At 35.8% G+C, this 26,709-nt stretch overlaps 1 protein-coding gene across 3 annotated transcripts in view; it reads left to right on the top strand.

Annotated features, from left to right (window-relative positions):
- Positions 1–485: 485 nt before the first annotated feature.
- The window catches only part of LOC129261274 (carbohydrate sulfotransferase 15-like), a 47,164-nt gene continuing 20,940 nt past the window's right edge, over positions 486–26,709 (top strand). For 2 of the 3 annotated variants that reach the window (XM_064099242.1, XM_064099243.1), the window contains exons 1-5: positions 11,879–11,964; positions 18,879–19,002; positions 19,884–20,032; positions 21,538–21,763; positions 25,777–25,872. In XM_064099242.1, the coding sequence (XP_063955312.1) occupies positions 11,902–11,964; positions 18,879–19,002; positions 19,884–20,032; positions 21,538–21,763; positions 25,777–25,872 (658 nt within the window). In that variant the 5' untranslated portion in view covers positions 11,879–11,901. Of the gene's footprint in view, positions 600–11,878; positions 11,965–18,878; positions 19,003–19,883; positions 20,033–21,537; positions 21,764–25,776; positions 25,873–26,709 lie in introns of those variants that run through there. The other variant, XM_064099241.1, reaches the window with a different exon arrangement.

The raw sequence follows: 26,709 nt of genomic DNA, 5'->3' as shown, positions 1-26,709 counted from the left end.
CAAATTGTATACCATATATAAAACATAAATATTTGTATCCGTTGCAAACAAAATTAATTATACATATATAGTGAAAAAAAAAAAAAAAACACTTAGACGATTTGGGCAACACATTGTAGGTTTTAAATATATATACTATTTTTCAATAGAAATTAAATTAAGATGGAAATGGAGGGACCCACTAAAAAGCAATGCTTGTACAATGTGGGCCCCTCAAGAAATAGATAACACAACAAATAACAAAATAACAAAGTATAAATATACACTGTACGAAAGTTTAAGAGTTGGCAGATAATATGTAAATAAATGTGTATACAGTGATAAAGCAATTTTCTTTTCTTTTTAACGCCCTTTTTTCCAACAATATCTATCAAACAGCCTAGCCCTAAACAAAACAGACGAGATGGCGTGTAAAGGGAGAATAGGTGCGCATGCGCGTGGGATGAACATGTAGCAAAACAAAACAAATAATCGCTGGCGTCCTCCGCCCGGCGGCAGTTATCCACTCACTATCAGACTTCTGCTCCGATCGAACAGTCTACAAGTTTTTCATTCATCAGTGTGAATTGGAAAGTAAAAAATTCGCATGCTGTAAAAAAGTGAGTTCTAGTTTTACATATTTGTTTTCTATAGAATTTTAAATTTGATTTCTTGCAATGAATTTTTGAACTTATCATTGAAATTAATAGAGAAAACAAATTATTATGTATAGTGGGTGATTTTGATATCAACATAGTAAGTGTCACATCTTGCCAATATGTTAACGATTTTCTCCATATTTTTTTGACAAATTCACTATTTCCTTTAATCTAAAGCCCAACTCGAATTACTAGTTCTTCAGCAACGCTAATCTCTCAAATCGGCAACTGTATCTGTTCTGTGGGTGTGTTTGACTTGGAGGAGCCAATTGGTTGAAAAGGACGACTGGAATATTACATTTTTTTGATGGTGGTGTCGAGTCGAGTTGTGTTGTGCTATGCTGTTTCCTTTTCGATTTGGGACTATCTTTTGGATGTATATAGGAATTACGATTTATACCTTGGATCCTTTTGGATTTTGCTATTGCTAATTTGGGGGAAATTCGGATTGCAGAAGGGTAAGCTGACATTTTTGGGCCTTTTACGCACTCTGCACTTAGATATAGCGAGGGTTTAAATTTCCCGCCAAACCACAAATGGCGGGCGCCACTGGCGGAGAATCTAACTCACTGCAAGCCCCCAGAGGAGGAGGGAGGTTTCCAAGTAATAAGAAAACTAAAATTAGCCAAGAAAAGATTGAGAGAAGCTAGTTTAAGTGATGTTGAAGAGCTGGCAGCGGATACCGATTTTGGCACACCGCCGTCAACTGCTTTCAAAACAGGAATAAATGCCCCAAAAGCAGACCACCTAAAGGTACTCTTAGTACCCATTGATAGAAATAAAAACATTAGTGTAGTTAATGAACTAACTGTCAAGAAGGATATTGCAAAGGCTTGCAGGTCTCCCCCTGACTTCATTAAGTTTGTACGTGGTGGGAAGGGTCTCTTAGTAAAGTGCAAAAATGAGAAGCAACGTAAAGCCTTAACTCAGATACCAGAGATTGGCAATATTCCGGTCAAATTAGAGGAAAAAACCTACGCCTCGAAAGGGGTCATATTTGGAATTTCTCTAGAAACTTCTGAGGAAGATATTCTGAAGGAGCTAGAACAAAGCAGAGTAGTGAAGGTTGAGAGAATGAAGAAACGAATTGAGGGTGATTTGAAGCCCCTAACAGGGGCCGCGGAACCGGGGGGGGGGGGGGCTTCAGCCCCCCCACTTTTTTCCAAAACCGTGTACAAAAACGTAAAAACTACCATATGATTGTGATTTTAAGCATGGTCAGCCCCCCCACTTTTGGCTCAGCCCCCCCCCCCCCACTTTGAAAACCGTTCCGCGGCCCCTGCCTAAAGACAGTATAATATTGCTCTTCTCTACCCCCAAATTCCAGAACATGTTGAATTTTGCTTCCAGAAAATAAGAGTCAAGGAATACATTCCACCAGCACCCAGGTGCTTTAAATGCCAAAAATACGGGCATTTAGCAAGTGGATATAGTGCTAAGGAAAGGTGCCCCAGGTGTGGCCTAGGGCATTCGCCTAGAAAATTGCGAGCTGGAGCGACAACATTTCAAATGTGTAAATTGCAATGGCAACCACTCAGCTGCTTATAAAGGTTGCGAGGCATCAAAAGTATGAGGCGCCGAATGTACCATTATTATATAGAACAATTATTTGTTATATAATCATTATTTATTAAATAATAACTATTATTTATATATAATTTACATTTTATTTGTAAATAACTACTATTATACAAAATATCATTTCTAATTATTTATATATGATTCCAAGTAATACTTCATTATTTGTAAATAATAATAGTTCGACATTCCATTATTTATAAATAATGATTATTTGTTTTTCATTATTTATAAATAATGATTATTTGTTTTTCATTATTTATAAATAATGATTATTTGTTTTTCATTATTTATAAATAATGATTATTTGTTTTTCATTATTTATAAATAATGATTATTTGTTTTTCATTATTTACAAATAATGATTATTTGTTTTTCATTATTTATAAATAATGATTATTTGTTTTTCATTATTTATAAATAATTTGTTGAGTTTTCCATTATTTATAAATAATGATTATTTGTTAAATAATGAAAACGTCTACTTCATTATTTATAAATAATTTTTTCGAGTGCACCATTATTCTCATTATTTATAAATAATCATTATTTAATGTTCGAGTTTTCCATTATTTATAAATAAAGATTATTTGTTAAATAATGAAATATCTACTTCATTATTTATAAATAATAATTTTGTTTCAATATCCCATTATTTATAAATAATCATTATTTATAAACAATTTTTACAGTTTGCCATTATATACAAATAATCATTATTTATATACAAATAACCATTATTTATTAAATAATGCCATTATTTATTAAATAATGCCATTATTTATTAAATAATGCCATTATTTATTAAATAATGGAAAACTCGCTATAACATGCAAATGTGGGACCGCCCATGATATGAATATTCATGATGCGATTTCCTTTTTCGTGATTTTTCTTCACAAATTTTTGTCCATTTCCTCTTCATAATGACATTTCTTGAAGCAATTTTCTAGGGATATGGTCTGATTGTAATATTCTTCATTTTCTATATAACTTCGTCTTCGTAGAAATATCAAAAAGTGTAATTTTATACGATTTTTCCTACAGTTCACAATCCCCATAGGCGCGCGTGTACGGTAGGGACAACCGGTGAATCGACGGAGTGCTCTTCATCGAAATACTACGTTGGTTGGTCCCCGGAAGTGGCGGGCGGAATTTAGCCCGAATCCTCGATGGAAGTCGATCAAGTGCATATGAGCTGAGAGAGTGAAATATCAGTGTACTTGTACAGGCCCTTCTACTTTTTATAAATATTTCTTGTTGCTTTTTTTGTTAAGTTAATTTTTCCTGGTGTAGAGATAAGTTTCAGTTCTAATAATGCACTTCAAATACATTTTGGAGTGTCTGTTTGAGGCGTTTGGGGCGATTTCACCCTGGCCCCAAAATGCTCGCAACGACAATTAATACGGGGGCATGATGACCCCTAAATTTTTAAAAACTTATTTTTCTATTGAAAATTATCACAAAATTCACCAAAAGTGTGCACGAAAGCCTTCGTATTTCACTTTTAAAACTCCGAAAAGTGCCCAAATGACAAGCTTGGTCGCTTCGCTGTGTCGCTAACTTGAGAACGTTTACGCGTCTGCTCCCCCCCCCCCCCCCTCCTCCGAAAGAAATTCTGTATACGGCCATGCTCTAAAGAGCCTGGCACATTGATTTATGTATACTTTCATTTTCATTATTTTTATCTCATTATCAACATGGCCTTATGCAGAATTTTTTCCAGGGGGGCCGGGGCCGGAGCATGACGCGCGTAAACTTTCTCAAAAAAATCTTGAAAGCGAGACAGCCACGGGACCAATTAAGCCCAAATGACAAGCTTTGTCGCTTCGCTGTCTCGCTTTCAACTTGAGAACGTTTACACGCGTCTGCCCCCACCCCCCGTAAAGAAATTCTGTGAACAGCCATGCTCAAAAGAGCATATGGCACATTGATTTATATATGTACTTTTCATTTTCATTATTTTTATCACATTATCATCATGGCCTTACACAGAATTTTTACCGGGGGGGGGGGGGGGGCAGCTAGGACGCGCGTAAAGTTTCTCAAAAAAATCTTGAAAGCGAGACAGCGACGCGACCAAGCTCAAATGACAAGCTTGGTCGCTTCGCTTTCTCAAGATTTTTATGAGAAAGTTTACGCGCGTCCTGCTCCCCCCACCCCCCCCCCGGAAAAAATTATGCGTAAGGCCATGATGATAATGAGATAAAAATAATGAAAATGAAGTATACATAAATCAATGTGCCAGGCTCTTTAGAGCATGGCCGTATACAGAATTTCTTTCGGAGGAGGGGGGGGGGGGGAAGCAGACGCGTAAACGTTCTCAAGTTGAAAGCGACACAGCGAAGCGACCAAGCTTGTCATTTGGGCACTTTTTGGAGTTTTAAAAGTGAAATACGAAGGCTTTCGTGCACACTTTTGGTGAATTTTGTGATAATTTTCAATAGAAAAATAAGTTTTTAAAAAATTAGGGGTCATCATGCCCCCGTATTGTCGTTGCGAGCATTTTGGGGCCAGGGTGAAATCGCCCCAAACGCCTCAAACAGACACTCCAAAATGTATTTGAAGTGCATTATTAGAACTGAAACTTATTTCTACACCAGGAAAAATTAACTTAACAAAAAAAGCAACAAGAAATATTTATAAAAAGTAGAAGGGCCTGTACAAGTACACTGATATTTCACTCTCTCAGCTCATATGCACTTGATCGACTTCCATCGAGGATTCGGGCTAAATTCCGCCCGCCACTTCCGGGGACCAACCAACGTAGTATTTCGATGAAGAGCACTCCGTCGATTCACCGGTTGTCCCTACCGTACACGCGCGCCTATGGGGATTGTGAACTGTAGGAAAAATCGTATAAAATTACACTTTTTGATATTTCTACGAAGACGAAGTTATATAGAAAATGAAGAATATTACAATCAGACCATATCCCTAGAAAATTGCTTCAAGAAATGTCATTATGAAGAGGAAATGGACAAAAATTTGTGAAGAAAAATCACGAAAAAGGAAATCGCATCATGAATATTCATATCATGGGCGGTCCCACATTTGCATGTTATAGCGAGTTTTCCATTATTTAATAAATAATGGCATTATTTAATAAATAATGGTTATTTGTATATAAATAATGATTATTTGTATATAATGGCAAACTGTAAAAATTGTTTATAAATAATGATTATTTATAAATAATGGGATATTGAAACAAAATTATTATTTATAAATAATGAAGTAGATATTTCATTATTTAACAAATAATCTTTATTTATAAATAATGGAAAACTCGAACATTAAATAATGATTATTTATAAATAATGAGAATAATGGTGCACTCGAAAAAATTATTTATAAATAATGAAGTAGACGTTTTCATTATTTAACAAATAATCATTATTTATAAATAATGGAAAACTCAACAAATTATTTATAAATAATGAAAAACAAATAATCATTATTTATAAATAATGAAAAACAAATAATCATTATTTGTAAATAATGAAAAACAAATAATCATTATTTATAAATAATGAAAAACAAATAATCATTATTTATAAATAATGAAAAACAAGTAATCATTATTTATAAATAATGAAAAACAAATAATCATTATTTATAAATAATGAAAAACAAATAATCATTATTTATAAATAATGAAAAACAAATAATCATTATTTATAAATAATGGAATGTCGAACTATTATTATTTACAAATAATGAAGTATTACTTGGAATTATATATAAATAATTAGAAATGATATTTTATATAATAGTAGTTATTTACAAATAAAATGTAAATTATATATAAATGATAGTTATTATTTAATAAATAATGATTATATAACAAATAATTGTTCTATATAATATTGGTACATTCGGCGCCTCATACAAAAGAAGCACAAGAAGTGCAGCAAATTAAAGTACAAAATCGCATTTCATATGCACAAGCAGTGAGACTGCGCTCTGTACAAAACGAGAAAATTAAGCAGGAAAAACATCTAGTAAACAAGGCAGGAATTAAAAAAGTAGCAAATGCAAGTAACAGAATATTCACTCAGAAAGTAAATGTAGATTCTGATCAAAAGATTGGCGACAAATCAGCGCTTTCCGTTTCACGAAGGCAATTTTGTCTTCCAAGTCCGCGACATCGTTTGATATCGATAGTATCGGAAAAATATTTAGTCTTCATCGTCACCTGAACCTTTTATTTCTGAATGACGACTTTACATAAAATCCGATATTTCAATAAAAGGAGATCAAATAATGTTTTATTTATTACTGATAGTAGAATTGATGTATGGAGCTTACTTTATGAGGTTAAAAGAGAAAAAAACTTTAAAGATTCACAAACATAAAAAAATAAAATCGAAATTTTCATTATTTCCCTATTTAGAACACGGTGTCTTTTTAGAGACACCTTTTATTGATATTTCAACGAAAGAGACCCTTGTCCGACATAAAAATTGATTTAACTAAGTAATTTCGACATTTATGAGTTCAATATTCTGTATTTTTATAGAATACTTGTATATAATGATAATTTGGCAAATTATGCGTTAATATGTTATTTGTTGAGGTAAATATAGGGTTTGAATGGAGTAAACAAAATCAACAGTGTCTGATTGTATGAGACTAAAAAGGAAAATATGAGAGGCTGCGTGTGAAAAATCTAATTTATTTATTTTATTTGTCAGATATAACGCAAGAAATACAAATGTGAGTGTTTAGAGTATAAACATACCTCAGTTGCATGATGAGTAACAGAAGAAAATGAAAATATGAAAATTGCTGCAAACATGTCCAAGTGGATAAAGTAGTACTTTGCAATAATAATTAAAACATAGAAAAGGGTGTGAATCAATCCGCAATGGAAAAATACTTTTACAGAAATAATGCTAAATATGACAACGATCATAAACGCTGGTCATATTTAAAGATGATCACTTAATTTATGGAAGTTTATATAAGAATATAAGGTTTAAGAAATAACATAAAAGATTTAAAATGCGCCTCTTCGTATGGACTTTCCATAATCTTTTCTTTAATGAACTTATCTTCATTTGTAATGATTGTGATGGATTCGTAAGCTATATAGGCTTAATTTGTATCTTAAATTCAATATTAGCTGCAGGTTTTTTGTTTTGTTTCACTGTTTCAAATCCAACAATTAATTTTCATTGATTAAAATAAATCTCAGCAAAAAAAAATAATTATAATGAAAATAAAATAAAAATAAATAAATGATTTAGCATGTTTAACATCTTAGTTTTGTTTGTCTTGTTTTTTTTTTGCTGAATGTTATTGAACACGTTTTTTACCTTACATAATTTCTTTTAAAGAAATTTGTTGTTTATCTTTAATGAGAAAGCATGACTGGGGTCGGCTAAAGAGATATAGTGCCGCCCATTTCAAGTATTTCAAGTTTATTTTTTTAATAGAAAAGGGGTGGGGATAAGACGGAGGGAGAATAGAAGAAAACATATTATTTAAAAAAATATTTGGCCCTATACATTACCCCCGGGAATAATACATGTACCCCGGAGAAGTTAAAATGACATCCGTTTTTGGTCGTCCTGTCGTGCAAAAAGACGACCTGAAATTGATGACAACTATAGCCCCCATATAAAACATAGCTTGGCACCATCCCAGATAAAATGCATCAGAGTGCAACCAAAAAAAATGTTTAGAGGTGATATGTCAGTGTGGCTTGCCGTAAATGCATTTTCTCTCAATGCCGACGGTGGCGGGCGGTGTGCAAAGAAGATCATGCCTACGTAGGACATGTCTGAAGGTGTCTTTCCAAGGTCAAGGACCATTCTTCGTATCGCCCAAATCGGCTTTGTGAAACAGTTGAGCGATATCTCGTTCTTACGTAGAATGGTTCTACGAAAGACCCTTTCATGCAACAGGCCCCAGCATTCTCCAGTGGAATGCACAGGGTCTTGAATGTCACGGGGATGAGTTAATTCGATTTTTGAATCAACAAAAAAGACCCTTAGAAATGATTTGTGTACAAGAAACTTGGTTAGAAGAGGGGAGGGTCATGCAGATACCAGATTACGTATGTGAATATAGGAATAGAAAAGGGGGTCCCGGGGGGCTGCGCTATATACGTCCATTCCTCACTAAACTACAAAAGTGTTTTTAAACACGATGATCTGGAGATCGATCATATCATTAGACATTTTATTGTATGATGAGGTTTTAAATGTAGTTAATTTCTACAACCCGTGCAGCAAACTTAGCACAGATTCGCTGAATGAACTCTTTAGAAAGGTGAAGGGGAAAAACATTATAATATTGGGAGACTTTAATGCCCATAACACATTATGGGGCAGTAAAAAAACAGATGCAAATGGTAAAGTAGTGGAAGAATTTGCAAACGAGAGAAATCTTGTTGTCTTAAATGATGGAAGTGCCACTAGAGTAGACTACCACACGGGTAACTTTTCTTGTTTGGATCTAACACTAGCCCCTCCTTGTACAGCGAACAAAACAACGTGGCAAGTCCTGAACAACAGTTTTGGAAGTGACCATTATCCATTGTTAAGCCAGTTGAACATACTGAAAGGGAATGGTACGCAAACAAAGATCGACCACTCCCAGTCTATCAGTTCAATGTTATCCACAAAGAATGTAAATTGGGATGAATTTAGGCGGCAAACTGATGAGCAATGGAATACTTTACAGGATGGAGGCAAGGTCATAGAGTTCGATACTTTCATGGAATCAATTAAGATTACCCTGGAAAATTTGAAAGGACATCGAGCTACCAAGAACATTAAGAAAAACCTTTACCATGGTGGAATAAAGAATGTTCCTCTAGAATAAAGGAGAGAAATAGAGCAAGGGGGGGGGGGGGCACTCGACCAAAAAAAAGTGGTGGGGGTATGCCGCGGGCGAGACAAAAAACGGGGGCCTTGGAGCGGGCTTATTGTAAAAAGGAGGGTCCTCGGAACGGGCTTCGGAACTACAAATGTTTGTGTAAACGGGGGTCCTTGGAACGGGTCACCTGCGTGCGAGTGCGTATGCATCCCTATGGAACGTGCATGCAGCTGGGCTGCGGCACTACTGCCGGGCGCGCTAGCGCAAAGGCGATGGTCAGACAGCGAGCTGCGGCCGCAAAATTGCGACCGGAACGGCGTAACGGAAAATATGCGAAGCCCTGGAGCGGATTTTTTTCTTTTTTTTTCTCGTGAAGAAGAAAATGCTATGCTTTGGAGCGGCTTTCTTTGTTCTTTTTCTCAATAAGACAAAAATGCTATGCCTCGGAACGGAAATTTGAGTGTAAAAATGGGGGTCCCCTCCGCGGCACATACCCACTATGCATTATATACTGAGTGCCCCCCCCCCCCCGGGGGGGGGGGCAAATTGAAAAGTTATGTAATACCCCCTCCAGATTTATTGGAGGATTTCAAGAAGAAAAGATCTATTGCCCAGAAAACTTTAAGGCAAGCCAAGAGAGTTTACTGTGAAAAGTACTGTCAAGACATTGATCGTTTTACCCCTTTATCCGAGATCTGGAATATGATTAAAAGGATCAATAATGATGGTATTTCGCACAGGAAAAGCATTGTTCTCATGAGAGAGAATAGTTCTGTTATTACTGGCAATGAAGTTGCGGATACTTTTGCCAGTCATTTTAAAAACATAAACGATAGTTTTAAGGGCAAGGATTTTACCCCTGAACAAAAAGATATTGTTACAAAATGTGAGGACATCATATTATTAGTCGGTGATGCTAATGGTAGTAGTGTCCTTAATGAACCCTTTACGATGTATGAATTGAGAATATCATTAAAAAAATGTAAAAAGTCTTCTCCAGGCAAAGATGGCGTTGGGTATGAAGTATATAAAAATCTCTCACACAAAGGGAGAGTGATAATGTTAACTATAATTAATAACATATGGGAAACAGGAATTGTTCCCATCCAATGTAAGCATTGCGTCATAGTCCCACTATTCCTAGCCTCTTGTCAGGCCCTGTCGGCTGCTTTCCGAGCGAACATGGCAAAGCAAGGGAGAGAGCGAAGCAGAGCGCCGCGAGACAGGGCCTCTTGACATCTGACCCGAATTTCACCGACTTTCTTTTGTTTTTTATTGTTTTTACCAATTCACCGACCAAAAACTGGTCGGTGAAAATCATCCAATGAGAGCGCGAGCTGCTATGACGTCATATTAAATATTCATGAGCTCATCTTGAATGGCGACCCTTGGATTCTTGGCGAAGAGTGACGACGAAATATCAAAGAGCGCTGAATATGACTCTAAAATGCTATATATATTGACCGATTTAAGGATTTGCAAGTCGATGAAATTAACTCTGCACTGAAAGGACGAGATGTCTTTGTAAATCTACCCACAAGATATGGAAAAAAATGTAATATTTCATGCGATTCCACCGGTCGAACCGGGGCGTCGATTATCGATCTCCGCTGGGAATTGACTCGAGTCTGACCAGCGGCTGAGCAGTATCTCCCGGGAAGTTTCGGGGCGGTGATGGGTCTGTTACGGCCAGTAGTAGTAGTAGTAGTAGTAGTAGTAGTAGTACCACTATACTTGTAGCATTTTGCTGGTTATATCCCCTTTAGTGTCCCGCAATTAAATGAATCCCCTGCAGAATAATGGACTACTATACTATATAGTATTCCGAACCCAAAACGAAACAGCTCTGACATTTCATTGGTTTACTCGGTGACCGGTAATATCATGACTCATGTATATTCATTAGGAAGACGTTCCTCATGAATATATAATTCAGTTCAGATGTCAAGAGGCCCTGGCTCGCGCCAGGCCTAATTCGCTCCGCGAATTAGGGAATCCCTCGCTTCGCTCGGGGAGCAGCCGCCAGGGCCTCGACAAGAGGCTACACTATTCCCGACCTTTCGTTTGAGGACGCGCACGCTTATTTACGACGGTAGTTGATTTTGGAAGAGACTTTTGGGCCCGTCATCATGGTCGTAAAATTCTGTCCTGCAATGCAAATTGTGTGACATGAGTTTTTTTTTTCGTTTCGCATCTGCGACGGAAACATTCAATATGCGTTTCGTGTGCAAAATTCTGGTTGCTACTATGGTAACAGCGATTTATCCGATTTAGGACGACTTTCCAAATCCACTTTTGGTTCCTCCCAGAGCTCGAGAAGCCGCCCGGGGGGCCCACTCCCATTGAATAATGGATACCAGGCGCGACCATACGTAAAAAGGGAAAGAGTGGGGGAAGTACGTTACCTATAAGCATATGTAGCGTTATAAGGGTGTCAAAAACGATGATTAAAATACTGAAAAACGGGATATATTTCCAATACTTGTAGGGTGTCACAACCCAAATACTTAAGAGATGCATTTTCATAATCTGGAAAAGACTTACTTCCATTGTTTAGGGTGCTTTTCAAAACCCCATGGTCGCGCCTGGTATCCACTCATCAACGGAAGTGTACCCCCCGGGAAATCCCCCATTTCTGCGGAAAGTAAAACATACTGCCCATTACATTGTGTGCTAGAGGCATATCGTTTGTGTATGAGGAGCAGGCAAATGAAGAAACCCCGCAAATTTAGATGTTTTTTTTCAGACGGTTTATGGCCTATTGCATGCTGTGTATATGTCAACGCATGCGAAAATGGTTCCGGCTGCTGGAGAGGTGATCTGACTCATGGAATCAATTGCCAGTGATTCACCAATAATGTACATTAAATGCAATATCGATTCGATGGACTGTAATGATCTATATCTAAGCCTTAATGCGGTAAGTTTTTCCTTACTCAATATGTACTCGATTTGTCTGAAAAACCACTTTCTTATCCATGTCATAATGTACATTTCGCATGTCTCCAGCCAGCTGGAGTCATAGCCATGATACAGGTACAGTCCTGCCGCGAGCTCAGGCAGGCAAATGGCATGGCATGCTGGTATCGTAGAGCTATTATAGCTCCATGCTGGTATCGTATGAAAGAGCTTTGCACACGAAAAGCAAGATCTGTAGGGCCTGTAACACAAAGCTTAGCAATTATTGTAGAACAGCTATTTTCTACGTTTGATTGTATTGACTGTAACGTACAATCAATCTGAAAATCGAGTCTATGATTAATCGTTAACTTTTGAGTTACCCGACTCTAATCTCGCGTTGTAGAGGATTGCGAAAGAAACCACACAAGGAAGCTACAGACGTTTCTTCCTACAGGCCTATCGCTCTAAATGCCTGTTTCATCAAAATAGTTGAGAAAATCATCAAAGAAAGAATGGTATGGTTTACGGAAAAACATAGTTTATTACCAACTTGCCACAGTGCTTTTAGAAAGGCAAGAAGCACAAAAGACAATATAACCCAACTTGAAAATGACATTCAAAAAAGTATTGGGAATAAAGAACATACCCTGGCCGTTTTCTTTGACATGGAGAAGGCTTATGATAGACTATGGAAGGAAGGCTTGATTTATAAACTGAATAAACTTGGTTTCCAAGGCAACATAGTTCAGTTCATATGGAACTATTTAAGTGGGCGCTCTTTCCAGGTCCGGGCAAATAAGTACCTCTCAGTTATACAGGACATAGAGGAAGGGCTACCCCAGGGTAGTTCCCTAAGTCCAGTCCTTTTCAATTTAATGTTGTCGGACATACCAATGGACGAATCTGTCAATATTTCTGTATACGCAGACGACTGTGTAATATGGAAAAGTGGAAAAAACATTGATTTTCTAAAAAGAAAAGTACAGTCCTATGTGAATATCCTGAATGAGTGGTTCAACAGATGGGGTTTTACCCTTTCTAAAGAAAAATCTGTTACTTTGCTTTTTAGTAACACCATGGACCTATTACGAATGGTAACACTATCAAATGTGTACAGATTGAATTAGATGAGGTCCCCTTACCACAAAAGGATGAACATCTATTTTTAGGAGTAGTACTGGATAGAAAGCTAACATGGAGACCACATGTAAATATGATTGTAACAAGAGCAAAAAAAGAAAATAAATATAATGAAAAGACTAGTGGGAACTAAGTGGGGAAGTAGCTATAAAAGCCTTTTGAATTTTTATAAAGTGGTCATCAGGCCATTGTTGGATTATGCAGCAGAAGCATATGATTCAGCTCATGATCATGTGAAGAACTTCTTGTTGACTATTCAATACCAGGCTTTAAAATTGTGCACAGGGGCGTTGCCGGGTACCTCCCTGGTATCCTTACAGGTAGATACTGGTGAATTACCACTCGATCTGAGAAGATATATGCTTAGCAAGGTTTACAAAGCAAAAATAAGACAAAACGCCAAACACCCACTCCAATCTTCATTGAAAAACTGTTGGCAATTTGAATATGAAAAAAATAAGAAAGGCTAGCACGTAAAACCTTTTGGTTTAAGAGTTTTGGAAGATGAGATATACTACACAACTGAATCATTTCAGTCTTATACACCCATGCCTCCTTGGCATCTCTCTCCACCAGAAGTGTGATTGAAGCTGCATGAGCTTGTGTCCAAAAGTGATAACGTTTTTTTATCAATACAACACAACTGTGGAGTATATTAATACAAAGTGGAATTGTGGAAAGAGAATCTCCATATTTACACTGATGGTTCTAGAGACCCGGCACACGGCAACGCCTCTGCTTGTTTTTACGTGGCTGCTATGCGGGTAATCGAATGTAAAAGAATGCAAAATTTTATATCATCGTATAGATCGGAATTGGTCGCCATTGTCTTGGCACTACAGTGGTTGGAAAATTTGAATGTATATAATAAAGTGGTAGTTTTTACTGACTCTCTGAGTGCTATTGAAGCGGTGAAGGAAAACAACGATGATAATTTCGTTAGAGAAATCATAATTACCGCTACTTGTCTAAAATACAAAGGTACATTGATTTGCTTAGAGTGGATTCCACCTCACTGTGGGGTTAATGGAAACGAAACGGCTGACTTCTATGCAAAGGCAGCCCTAAAACAAGAAATAGAGATTAATAATGGTTTGAATATCCAAGAAACAAAAAAGATTGTACTAGTCCTTGCAAGAAACGAATGGCAGAAGAGATGGGACAAGTCAACTTCAGAATTAAGAAAATACCAGAAAGTTGTCTCCGAAAAAACACCCTTTGATTATCTATGCACAGACAAAAGTGGTGAAAAAATGATTCACAGATTACGTTTGGGAGGTTTGGGTTTAAACGACTTCCTTTTTAAGACAGGAAGACACACAACTGGAAAGTGTGATTTCTGTAATGAAAGAGAAACGATATACCACTTCTTACATGTTTGCCCTAGATTTATTATTCAACGAGCACTATTACTTGCTGAATTAAATGTTAACAATATCGGTTGCCAGGATGGCAACCATTACAACAGGGTGTAATCAAGACTAAATTGAATAAATTGTAGCAAATCATTATATTTCGTGATGATACTTTTTGATCAAGGTGTATAATTGGCATAATTTGGGGGGTAATTTGTTTATGATGTAATTGATGATGTTTTCACCTTATTAGTCTATGTGTGCACCTTTCTTGTCACTTTCACTTTATCATATGGCCCTTGAATGTCAGTATTTACTCTACTATAAATAGTTTTAAAAAAAATGTTCATATTGATCTGATTTGACATAAATTTCACTTGCGGAAATTCGATTGAAGTTCTACGAGGTATCGGATAGAGCGCCCCTTGCTCACGTTTGAGAGACATAGGGAATACAATTTTTTGTACTCCTGAGACGCCCTCGAAATGCTCCTCGAGCGGGCTTGTCAGGATAACGTGCTGTACAGGGCAGGAGAGATGGTCTTGCACGATTTCCTAGGAACTTTTCTTTCCTCTCTTTTCCTTTATTTTTCTAACTGATATAGATTCAACAAAGAAATTATTCTGTTTTTGGAAGAAAAAAAAAGGAAAGCATTTTTACAAGGCAACAATAGTCAAAACTGACTAGTTTGCCTATTCAAAATAACAACAACAACAACGACAACATTTTCACCAACAAATCTCACAACACATTCAGTGGTACTATTTTTGCAGATAACAGTGATAATCTACCCATTTACTGTATTCACAGATATTATCAACACAAATTTAGATTCGATTATTACTAAAGTGCTAAACGTGATATTAATGAAGACGATATTATTAGACTCTTAGAAATGCTGAAGTCTGCTACTTGGCAAGTTGATTATGAAAATAATGATGTTAATTACATGTACGATAGCTTCTTTAATACATTCAAATCTTTTTTATGACGAGTGTTTTCCAATAGTTTAAAAGGTAAGGAAATGCAAATGAGACAAATGATGGTTTAATTCAAAATTACGAAGCATGTGTAAAAAGAAATGTCGTTTATATAAAAAAATATATTAAATGTCCTTCTTCCATTAACGAACGCTCATATATATCATTTAGAAACAAATGTAATAATGACATAAAGAAGGCCAAAAAGAAATATTTTCGAAAACAATTTTCTCAAGTACAATCTAATATGAAACAAACATGGGAATTAATCAATAAAACTAAGGGAAATAATGTTAATTAAACGGAATATCGATGAAATTGTAGTTGATAATCGACCTATATCTAGTGATATTGAAATTGCTAATGAATTTAATAATTATTTTGTTCATATTGGTCCATCTTTGGCTCAAAATAATAAATATTAAGATTCTCCGAAAAAGTCGTTTTTTCGATATCTAGATCGAAATGATAATTCTGCCTTCTTCTTGCCAATTACTCCTAATTTTTACAAACAAGTTAATCAATTATGACAGAATTAATGTTTTATTAGATAACACCCCTATTGTTAGATCTACGTCAATAGTGAATTATCATGAAATAATCATATTGATAATATTTGTACCAACATTTATAGAAACATCGGTATATTAAACAGACTCAAATATTATCCCACGACAAAACTATTAATGATTTATAACGCCTTAATATCATCTTAGTACCTCCAATACTGCAATATTGCCTGGGGTTCTTCTACTAATTATTCAATGTCTAGATTATTACGATTAATAAAAAGGCTATTATAATTATTTCTCGTTCCGGTTACCTTACTCACACTAAACCATTATTTTCTATGTATTATTTACAATGCCTCACTTCTCTCAGGTATTTTTCCTCATTATCTCAAAATAGATTAAGTTATACCGGTCTATAAAAAGGGTTTATGTGATAATATGAGCAACTATTGACCTATTTCTGTACTATCCGTGTTCTCAAAGATTCATGAAAAGTGTCTTCATAATCGTCTTCTTAAATATTTTGAGCATCATATTCATCTTTCTAATTGTCAGCATGGCTTTCGCTCTGGATACTCTACATCTTCTGCATTAACTGATTTCACGTTCAAAGTTAGTAAACCCTCGACAATAAAAACAATTTAATAGGTTTGTTTCTTGACTTAAGCAAATCATTTGACACATTAAATCATTCCATTTTGTTCTCTCAGATTATTTGAAAGTTATCTCACTAATAGTAATCAATATGTTATCGGCAATAATCAAGAATCAGTTTCTAATACTACAACATGTGAAATACCACAAGGTTCAATTCTTGGTCCCCTATTATTTCTTATTTAATGATATTATATGTCAAGCTTCTAGCAAATTGCAATTTATTTTGTTTGCAGACGACACTAGTGTTTTTCAATCTTATTCTTACCTTCGATAATGAGCTCTTGAAATTAAACTCTTGGTTGATTGTTAATAAGCTTATTTTGAACGTGAATAAAACGCATTATATGATTTTTACAAACAAGTTAATCAATTATGGCAGAATTAATGTTTTATTAGATAAAACTAAAAAAAATATATATTACACAACACCCCTATTGTTAGATCTACGTCATTTAATTTTTTTTTTTTGCACACCTATAGTTACCAATAACGCATATAGCATTTCCATTTATTTGAAAGCAGGATAAAAGAGCATTGCTCACGGGCATAGGTACCGCGGCCGGGGATCGAACCCCGGACTTTCCATGTATAGCCAGGCGCCTTAGACCACTCGGCCACGGCATCTCCACAAGGTATAACTAGAACTGCAATCGTATCAGAACGATGTGCATACATTGACGCCTGTGCTTTGAAAGAGTGCAAAAACAGGAGATAGAGAGAAAACTCTAGGTGATATACATTTTCCAAAAAATATTAGAGGGCGCTATTTCATAAACGAATAGTCACTGATGCGTAAAATGACACAATATTGAAAGTCACTGTTCTTTTTTCCGTGGTGATGAGTGAGTTTCTCAGCGGTTTCTTTTAATTGTTTTCACGCACCTTAACATCAACATTAACATGGAATCAAACACACCTCTGCACAAACAAACACATTAGAAACAAACAAACATGCATGGGTATTTCAAACCATTACTCAAACCAGGTTATCTCACAGAACCATCACTACATAAACCACAACAAAACATAAAAAAATGAAGAAGCAGGGGCTTGATTTGAATGGATTTTTCAGACAAAAGAATAATGTTTTATATTGACCCTTCATGACTATTTCTGCCCGTTTTGCAGCTTTTCAATTCAGACCTCGTCCAGCACCTATGAATCCTGCTTTTTTCGTGATGGCATGATGATAACAAGCATATGTATCATTTTAAAGAGAATTCAATGGTCTTTTGAATGATATCAAATATGCATTGTGGAAAATTGGAAGTTGGGAGATATTAATGGCCAAACTCAGATTTCCAAACTTTTTTGCTCGTTTTGCAGCTTTTCAATTCAGACTTCATCTAACACTCTTGAATCCTGCTCTTTTCGTGATGGCATGATCATGACAAGCATGGTATCATTTTAAAGAAAATTAAATGATCTTTTGAATGATGTCAAATATGCATTGCGTAAAATTGGGAGTTGGGAGAAATTAATGGCCAAATTCAGATTTCCAAACTTTTTTGAGGGGTTTATAAATTTATAAAAGAAAGATAGCCCTTCCCTTTCCGTTTTCAAAAGGAGACTAAGATCATATCTATTTGACAACTACAATACTTAATTTATTTTCTATATTACAGACTTTGTCGTTAATTACGTATTTATGTTTTCTAGGTGTTGTATATTGTAAGTGTCCGTGTATAATTTGTATTTTGTTCTATTGGTGGCAGCACCAATGAGGCTTCTCTGCCTTCTAAGCTGTCTCCTCATTTCATAAATTATTTCTAGTTCTTGTATATTCCAATATGTTTTGTAAATGCTATTTTTAATACATGAACGTTATAAATGCATATGAATGAATGAAAAAAAAATGGTGCAAATAAAATCATAAACAAAAAATAATCATTATTTTGATAACTGTACATCTGCTCAGTTTGGTTTATCTCCCCCCCCCCCCAATTTTCCATTTGTATAATGATAATAACAATAATGATAATAATAATAATATAATAGATAATAATGATGAACATAATTATCATGACATATATATATATATATATATAAGTGTGTGTGTGTGTGAGTGTGAGTGCGTGTACGATGGTGTGTGTGGTGTGTGAGGGTGAGTGTGTGAGCGTGTTTATGAGTGTATGTATATGTATGTGTATACAGAAAAATCATTCTTTTCATTGGTTTATTAGACTGTGCTTAATACCTCGGGGTAGAACTTGAAAGCTTTCAAGTTACGTTTAATGTGCTATATATTATGTATATAATTATTAACATCATCATTTTTTTTATCGGCAGAATATGGCAATAAAAAGTGACATGTATGTTGGTTTTGCTTCAGCCTTAATATTCTCTGGAATGATGACGTTCTGGTACATGTATTTCCAACCGACGAGTTCTCGCGTCTCTTCTCTCCGTTCAGGTACCCTTTTCTGTCATGAGCTATCAAAGTGCAAGTTCATGCACCCCAACAAAAATGGATTTAAATAAAGGGACAAAGATTAAGCATGCAAGCATAATGCTGAACATTTCATCAAAATAAGGATGTAGCCGTAAAAAAGTTGAAATATGTTGCAGTGTTGCTTATTTTTACACAAACCGGTTATAAGCACAACGCAATTATATGCAAAAGAGAAAGTCCATGACGTCATTCACTCACTATTTTTTTTGTATTTTACTGTAATGACATATCGATTTTCTCCATTTTTGCACATAACCAATAAGGATGCCTCTTTGTGAATTAAATCGGTTGAATCAAATAGCCTCACATATTCATGGAAGATTCAAACCATGTTTCCATTTCCTAAACTCTTACCGCCCTTTTACACGGTAAAAAAAAATCGTAATTTTAATAATGATTCCAGTGAAAAATAAGGCTAATGACGAATATTTAGCACGTGTGAAACCACACTAGAACATGATTATAATCACGAACGCTAATCACATAAGAACACGGCCGGGCTGCCGAGGATTAAAAATATAAAATAGGATGGCGTATTGTACGAAATCTATAACAGCTTGCTAAATTTCATTCAATAAAAACAAAAAAATTACTGAATTTCGAGAGGTTCCTGAGGTACTGCCTGAGCAGTGTCCCTAGCCAATGGCTGGACATACCACTTTGATTGCATAATATTGTCAGACTTGATAAAGTATTTAGCTTTATTTTGATACCAATTTCACGACAGTATATCTCAGTTTAACTGAGTATGTTAAGGCGAATGGCAATTGAAAAAGCGTAACAACATCACCTTTTTTGTGAGGCGAATTCAAGACGCATTTACAAACCATACTTTTTTACAGTTTCTAATAAAGGTATCACATTGCGTACAGCAGCGAGAATCAGGAATTCGACAATTCAACAAGTGACCTGGATTGAGAAACCAACGACGCCCGATTTTCGCCTGGAAAACAAATGTACCCCGAAGGACCTTTTCAAACTAGGAAAACCGGTAAGAACCCCCTGACCATTAACCCGTTATATTAGAGACGATTTGATTTCACTGATAACACACATTCCCCATAAAAAAACCCGACTACTAGTTAACTCGTACTTGGTCTCCAACGGGTTTCCAAGACTTTGCTCATGTCCACTTGGCGAGATATCGTATGAGTAAAAGGGGATAGGTAGGCGTTGTCCAATATGTTTTTTGACGTAATCTATCTAATCTATAAGTATATAACATCTATTTTAAATAGATGTTTGTTTTAATATCTCGTTCCCACTGTCGCACGATCCAATACGAACACTACGACTCTGAACCATTCAAAAAAATTTCTACGATCAATACGATTGCCTTGAATGATTTGATACGATCTTGTACGTACTGATACGATCATTACAGTGACTACACTATTAAGACCACCGATTTCAATCGTGGCGCGAATCCAGTGCATGTGAAGTGGTTATTAAAACTTTAAAGTTCTTGCTCGATCACTTTTTTGGCCGCAGATGCTTTTCACTCATTACGCTTACTGTGCAGCATAATGGTTCAAAGAATTAAACCGCTTCTCTGATATTAATATGTAGTTTCCACTGTCACGATTAGCGGAATTAGTGATAACATTCGATCCCATTCCTCATTATTTAGTAACAAACCACAACGGTACGTAATGGTCGTATCCGAACGTACATGCACGTACCAGATAGTCCTAAATCAAGTATCTGATCGTGACGTTCGTATCAGGTATTTACCTAACCGCGTACTCAATCGGCACAATCCCATCGGAATGTATTCGATCAAATCTGAGCGGGAAAGAGATCGTGGCACCTGAAAAGGAGCTACGAAAGAACAATCGTGGCGTTCGTACAGCGCGAATCGTGACAATGGGAACTATGCATTAGCGTACCTACGGGGGGGCGGGGGGCAGAGGGGGCAGACTGCCCCCTGACGAGTCACAACCCATGCAAGGGACGTATCCCTGCCCCCTGACGAGTTACAACTGATCCCTGACGAGCCAGAAGTGGCTCCTTTGAACTTGATGACCTTTTTTTTTGCTTGTCAAATTTTTTTCTGGTACGAAATTCTTTATTATTGGTTGAGAACCTTTTTTTTTTGCTTGTCCAATTTTTTGGCGGACGAATTTGCCCCCCCCCCCTTTGGAAAATCCTAGGTACGCCACTGGAACTATGTATAAACAAATTGTAAAGATCGGGAAATTGTTTTCCCTCTGCGAATTGTGCGCTCCAAAAAGAGTGTAATCCCTTTCCTAAAATTTCATACAGGTTATGTGGATTCGAATCACTGATAGGTCACGTGATATTTCATTGTTGCATTCTAGGTTCTGATGTCACCTCGGTGAATATGATTTTATATTTACTTTCTGGGCAGGCAAAACTACCCTGGGTTTAGCCTGACAAGCTTTTTACAGCGATTAGTATTTCAAGGAACAAATTCCTGCCAGGTATCCATTCAACCAAATTACTTGAATATGCTTACTTTCTATTTACTTTCAGGGATTTTTCGAGAATTTACCGAATGAATTTCTCCCGGGTTATAAAGGCCCGTGTTTTATGATTAAAAAAGGAGACAGGGAGGTGCTGCGCTGCCTGCCTCATTTCTATGTTATCGGAGTTACGAAGTGTGGAACCACTGAAATGTGGGCTAAACTGAGGTTACACCCTCAAGTCTCCGTGTCTGGTGTTGTCAAGGAATCCGATTGGTGGTCGTGCAAGAGAACCCGTAAGTTATCATGTTTTTTTTTAATTGTTAAATCTACTCTGATGACAATTATATTAATATGTTAGAAAATTATCCCCAAATAAGTCATTACGGATTTTGTAGGTTTCCCCTTTTGTCTAACTTATACTTTCTTCCGTTTACCCGCATCGTTGCCCGACTCGGACCTCCCCCCCCCCCTTCTCCCAAAAGTAAATAATAATAATACAAAAGGGAGAAAATAAATATTTTTTAAAGAAGATTAATATTAGAATAAAATATGAAGTTAAGAGCAAATGAATTTTTTTTAAATGAATGAATATATAAATAGATAAATAATAAATAAATAAATAAGTAATAAATAAATATGGAATGATTTAGAAGAGTTATAAAGCAGAAAGTTCTAAATCGCCCACCTTTGGTCCATTTCAACATCATAAATGCTTCAAAGAAGACAATATTTAGTTCAAAGGAATGTAAGAAGTGCCAAAAACGAATATTTTTAAGAACAAATCGAAGAAAACAAGCATGACTCTCGAAAATTGTGGAAGATTCTGAAAGGTTTAGGTATAAACAGTAAAGGAACATGTGATAAAAAAAACGTGTCCAATGTGAATTAAGTCACGATAAGACTGAAATTGCAAATGAGTTTAATCGTTATTTTATTAATGTGGCCGACAAGTTAGTTTGTAATTTTCCAGTAAAATACATACAATTTCATGCAGAAATTGACAAATTTCAAAAGTTCTATGAAGAAAAAGGTATTTTAAAAGTAGTTTTCATTTTCCCCTGTTCCAGAAAATTTGTTTTAGATGAACTGAACAAGTTGAAAATATCAAAAAGTACTGGTCTAGATATGATATCTGCAATATTTCTAAGAGATGGGGCAAGAAATTTGTACAAACCTTTGAATTTATATAAATAATTTATTTCTTATGTCTTCTACCTTTTCTGATGATATAACATTTGCAAAATTTACCCCGGTACATAAAAAGAGAGATGAAATTGACGTTGGTCATTATAGGCCTATAAGTGCATTAAGTGTGGTGACGAAATTTCACATGGGCGCATGGTATATGAATGGTTCTCTTAGACTTACAAAAATCCTTTGGTACTGCAGATCATAACATACTTTTAAAGAAATTATAAGTGATGGGTTTAGACTCTGCATGTGTGACATGGTTTAGATCATATCTAACTTTCATCAAGTTGTTACCATGCAGACGGTTCTTTCTGATTCACTGCCTATTAAATGCAGAGTCCCTTAAGGAAGCATTTTCGGCTCCACTCTTTTCATGTCTTACATCGATGATAATTATGTGTACTTGTATTAACGAATCTGAATTAATTTTATATGCTGATGATTAGTGTTTTAAGAATTTTTAGAATTTTAAATCGCGCTTCGCGCTTGCATTGCCTGTTCGACGAGATACACATCTTGCTCTATAGGCTGATATGGAGCTTAAAATATCAAGTTTTGAAGTCAACAGTCAAAACATATTTCAGCTCGGACATCGAGCTTTCATTGTTTTGTTTGATTTACAAATTGATTTTTAAAAAGTGCTCTGTAAAATGTCTGTTTTATAGTCTGAATATGACAATTTTTAGCTCGCGCTGCGCACTCGCATTATTTCCTTTGCCACATACATTATTGTCTTAGTGTATTCCATAAAATTTTCAAAATATCAATTTTCAGGTGTGATTGTCAAAACATATCAGCTAGTGGTGCGTGCTCGCAGTTTCATTGGTGATATTAATTATATTCCAAACTACTTAAAATCACCTTTTCATGGCAGTTTATCAAAAATTTCGGGTCGCAATTGGCGCTCGCATTAATTGTTAAAAATATATTAACCCATACATCGTATTCTTAATTACAAAAGTACTTTTCAGGCCTTGTTCTCGGTCTAAAACGTGCTTCAGATCAGAATATCAAAAATTTTCTGCTCGTGCACTCGCATGATTAATGTCGAAAGATCCCCAATTACCCATCCTTTTCAACATTCACAAAACCTGAATAGCATCCCTTTTTTAGGTCTGAAATCTATCTATTTTTTCCGCTCGCGCTTCGCATCAATTGTTTAGTTTTATACCTATCCCGTTCATGATTTTCACAAAGTGCATAGAATGTCCATTTTCGGGTCGGAACGTTAAAAACTTGCAGCACGTGCTTCGCGCTCAGATTATTTAATTGTTGAAATATGTATCGTCTTCATGGCTAACTGCAAAAAGAGTCATTAACACGTACCTTTATTATCAGGCCAGAGCGTATATTTCTGCTCGCGCTTCGCATTCGCATTATTTAGTTACATATGCATGCATCTTGTTCAGGATCACAAACATTACCCAGAATGTTCAATTATCAGGACAAAATGCATGAATTTTTAGAAATTTTTTTAGCTCGTGCTTCACGCTTGTACTATCTAAATAGGGGTTATGAGATTATTATATATTTTTGTTGTGTTATTGGGAAAAAAACTAAAAAGAGATTATTTGGACTACCCATTCAAAGAAACAAAAAAAAAATCAACTTTGAGTGGCCGATCGAGGGAATGTGGGTGAAAAAATTCGCCCCCCCCCCCTATTAGCGAGAGCTGGATCTGCCCCTGAATAAAATGTCTATTCGACTATGCTAACGCGGCTTGGTACGGTAATCTGGATGTGACGGATAAGAAAAAAGCTAATAATTATTCAAAATAAGATTCATAAATGTTTTAGGCCCAAGAGCACATGTCGGATGTAATGAACTTGAAAATGCAGGATTATTCCATATAGATCAAAGATCTAAACAAGTAGTATTGTACCACGTGCATAAGATATTCTATTCGGAAACATTAGATCATTACATAGCAAATAATTTTACTCGTGCATCAAATATCCATAGGTATGATACTAGAAATAGTATGATTTTAATTTTGTATTACCAAAACGTGAAGTGTATAACGGGAACACTTTTCATTTCAATCGCATCCAATTTTGGACTGCTCTTCCTAATCAAGTAAAAGCTGTTAAAAAATTTCCTCACTTTAAGATTGCATTAAACAAGCACCTAAAACTGGAATCTACTCGAGAGCAGTATTACCAGTTAAAGCACACATTTTGTACAGTTGGTTTCTTTTTTCTTTTTTTTTCAATCTTTATTGATCAAAAAATATATCACAGTACAAATCAAACAAATCAACAAGCTATTTACATGATTAAACAGAGCAGCACTTACGTACATGTAGGTATATACTTGTCAAGACAGATACATAAAACAAATTAGATATCAAATCTCCACTTTTTAAAATGTACAGGTAATTTACTATTTTTCTTCGCCAAAACATATTCAATATCCTTAATACCTTTGATACGAGCTTTGAATTCCACAATATTGGGTTTTTTTTAATTAAATTTACAAAAGTGAACATAGTATTTGAAAGCAAGGAAAATGAATGTTAGAAAATTATCACCTTGAATACCAAAAATCTTTACAAAGGGGGAAAGGATAATATTCGAATGTTGTTTTTGGTTTATTATCAATCACAAAATATATGTACAATTGTTTCAGGGTCTCTTTTACAGAATGAACAGTTTGGGGAATCTTTTCTCTTGATTTTAAATAGAAATGCATTAAGGGCAATTGTCTTATGAAACACCTTGAAATAAAATGATCTGAGGCGGCTATCAATAGTACTCTTATACAGTTGGTTTCTAGTAATGTAAATGTAATGTAAAGGTATGTTAAAATATATTCTTGTTTCATAAAACGTAGATTATTGTTTGTTTCAGGTTTTTGCAAATTATTTGATTGATGGTTATGTCTTTCTTACTATGTTCCAGTACTTGTCGTAGTTTATACATTTTGTTTTTACAATATATCAATGTTTTATACTATCAATAGAACCCATTGGAAATAAGCCTTTCGGATTTCATGGATTATCATGTCAAGGTATTCTTTAACATCATTGTATCCTATATTACCTGTGATATTCTTGACGAATAAAATCAATCAATCAGCTAACCAACCAATGAATATATCATTCTGAATACTTTAGGTTCAGTGCCTTTCTCAACTTACCTGGATTCAAGATCAGCGAATATGGTAGAACGGTTTCAACAAAATGACTCCCTGAGAAATTGGCTTGTTACAGGTAAGGTGTATCCCCCTTGTTTCTAAACCCTGCAATGCAGGATAAGACCAGGGGTGGTGGTTTGAAAAAGATAAGTGTGACTAAAAGTGGCAATTAAATTCCCAGTTGCGTTTGATATATCAAGATTATCACCGTCGTAATACATCCATCTCCCGCCGAAAATAATGGATCTTCTTCTCTGGTCACTATACAAGTCCTGTACAGTGGAGGGTACAAGATATGAATTTTGGGTTAAAAGACACTGTCTTTAGCAGTGATTTGGAAGGAGGGGGTAAACCAAAAGGTAGTGCATCGTCTGATCCCCCCCCCCACACACACACACACACACTCGCAGGCAGTGTCTCCATCGCAGTTGTAGCCCCATTTGTGCACGCACAAGGATTTTGCACTGTCCTGTTCCAGACCGTAGGCGATTGGGAAAAGGCCAGGTTGGTGATTCCTCACTTGAACCTGGGAGAGTAATTCGCAAGGTGTTATGAGAGCTTGTGCGTCACAGACTAGAGGTGGTTGAACCATGTAGGGTGACCCTTTGATTTTGAGCAGAGCCATCGAGGGATTCAGTCTAGTGAACAATGAAGGTAGCTACGTCCTGTACGTCATCCCTCTTATTTGCAAGTTCATAGTTAAAGAGTGGATGAAGAGGGTTATCTCCCTGCTTATTTTTTCCACATGTGCTTACACGTCTCTGCTGATGGGTGGAGGGGCAATACCAAACAGCCGGCAAAGAAAATCTACTCTTGTTTGTCGCAGACAGCCTGTAATTGCTGCAAAGCAGCATTCAGGGTTGGATCTGTATTTGTCGCTTGGGATGACCTACACCAGACAAGGGCTGCGTAC

This window comes from Lytechinus pictus, chromosome 5, assembly GCF_037042905.1.
Source record: "Lytechinus pictus isolate F3 Inbred chromosome 5, Lp3.0, whole genome shotgun sequence".
Lineage (NCBI taxonomy): Eukaryota > Metazoa > Echinodermata > Echinoidea > Temnopleuroida > Toxopneustidae > Lytechinus > Lytechinus pictus.
The sequence above is the reverse complement of the archived record's forward strand: the minus strand, read 5'-3'. Positions and strand labels throughout refer to the sequence as shown.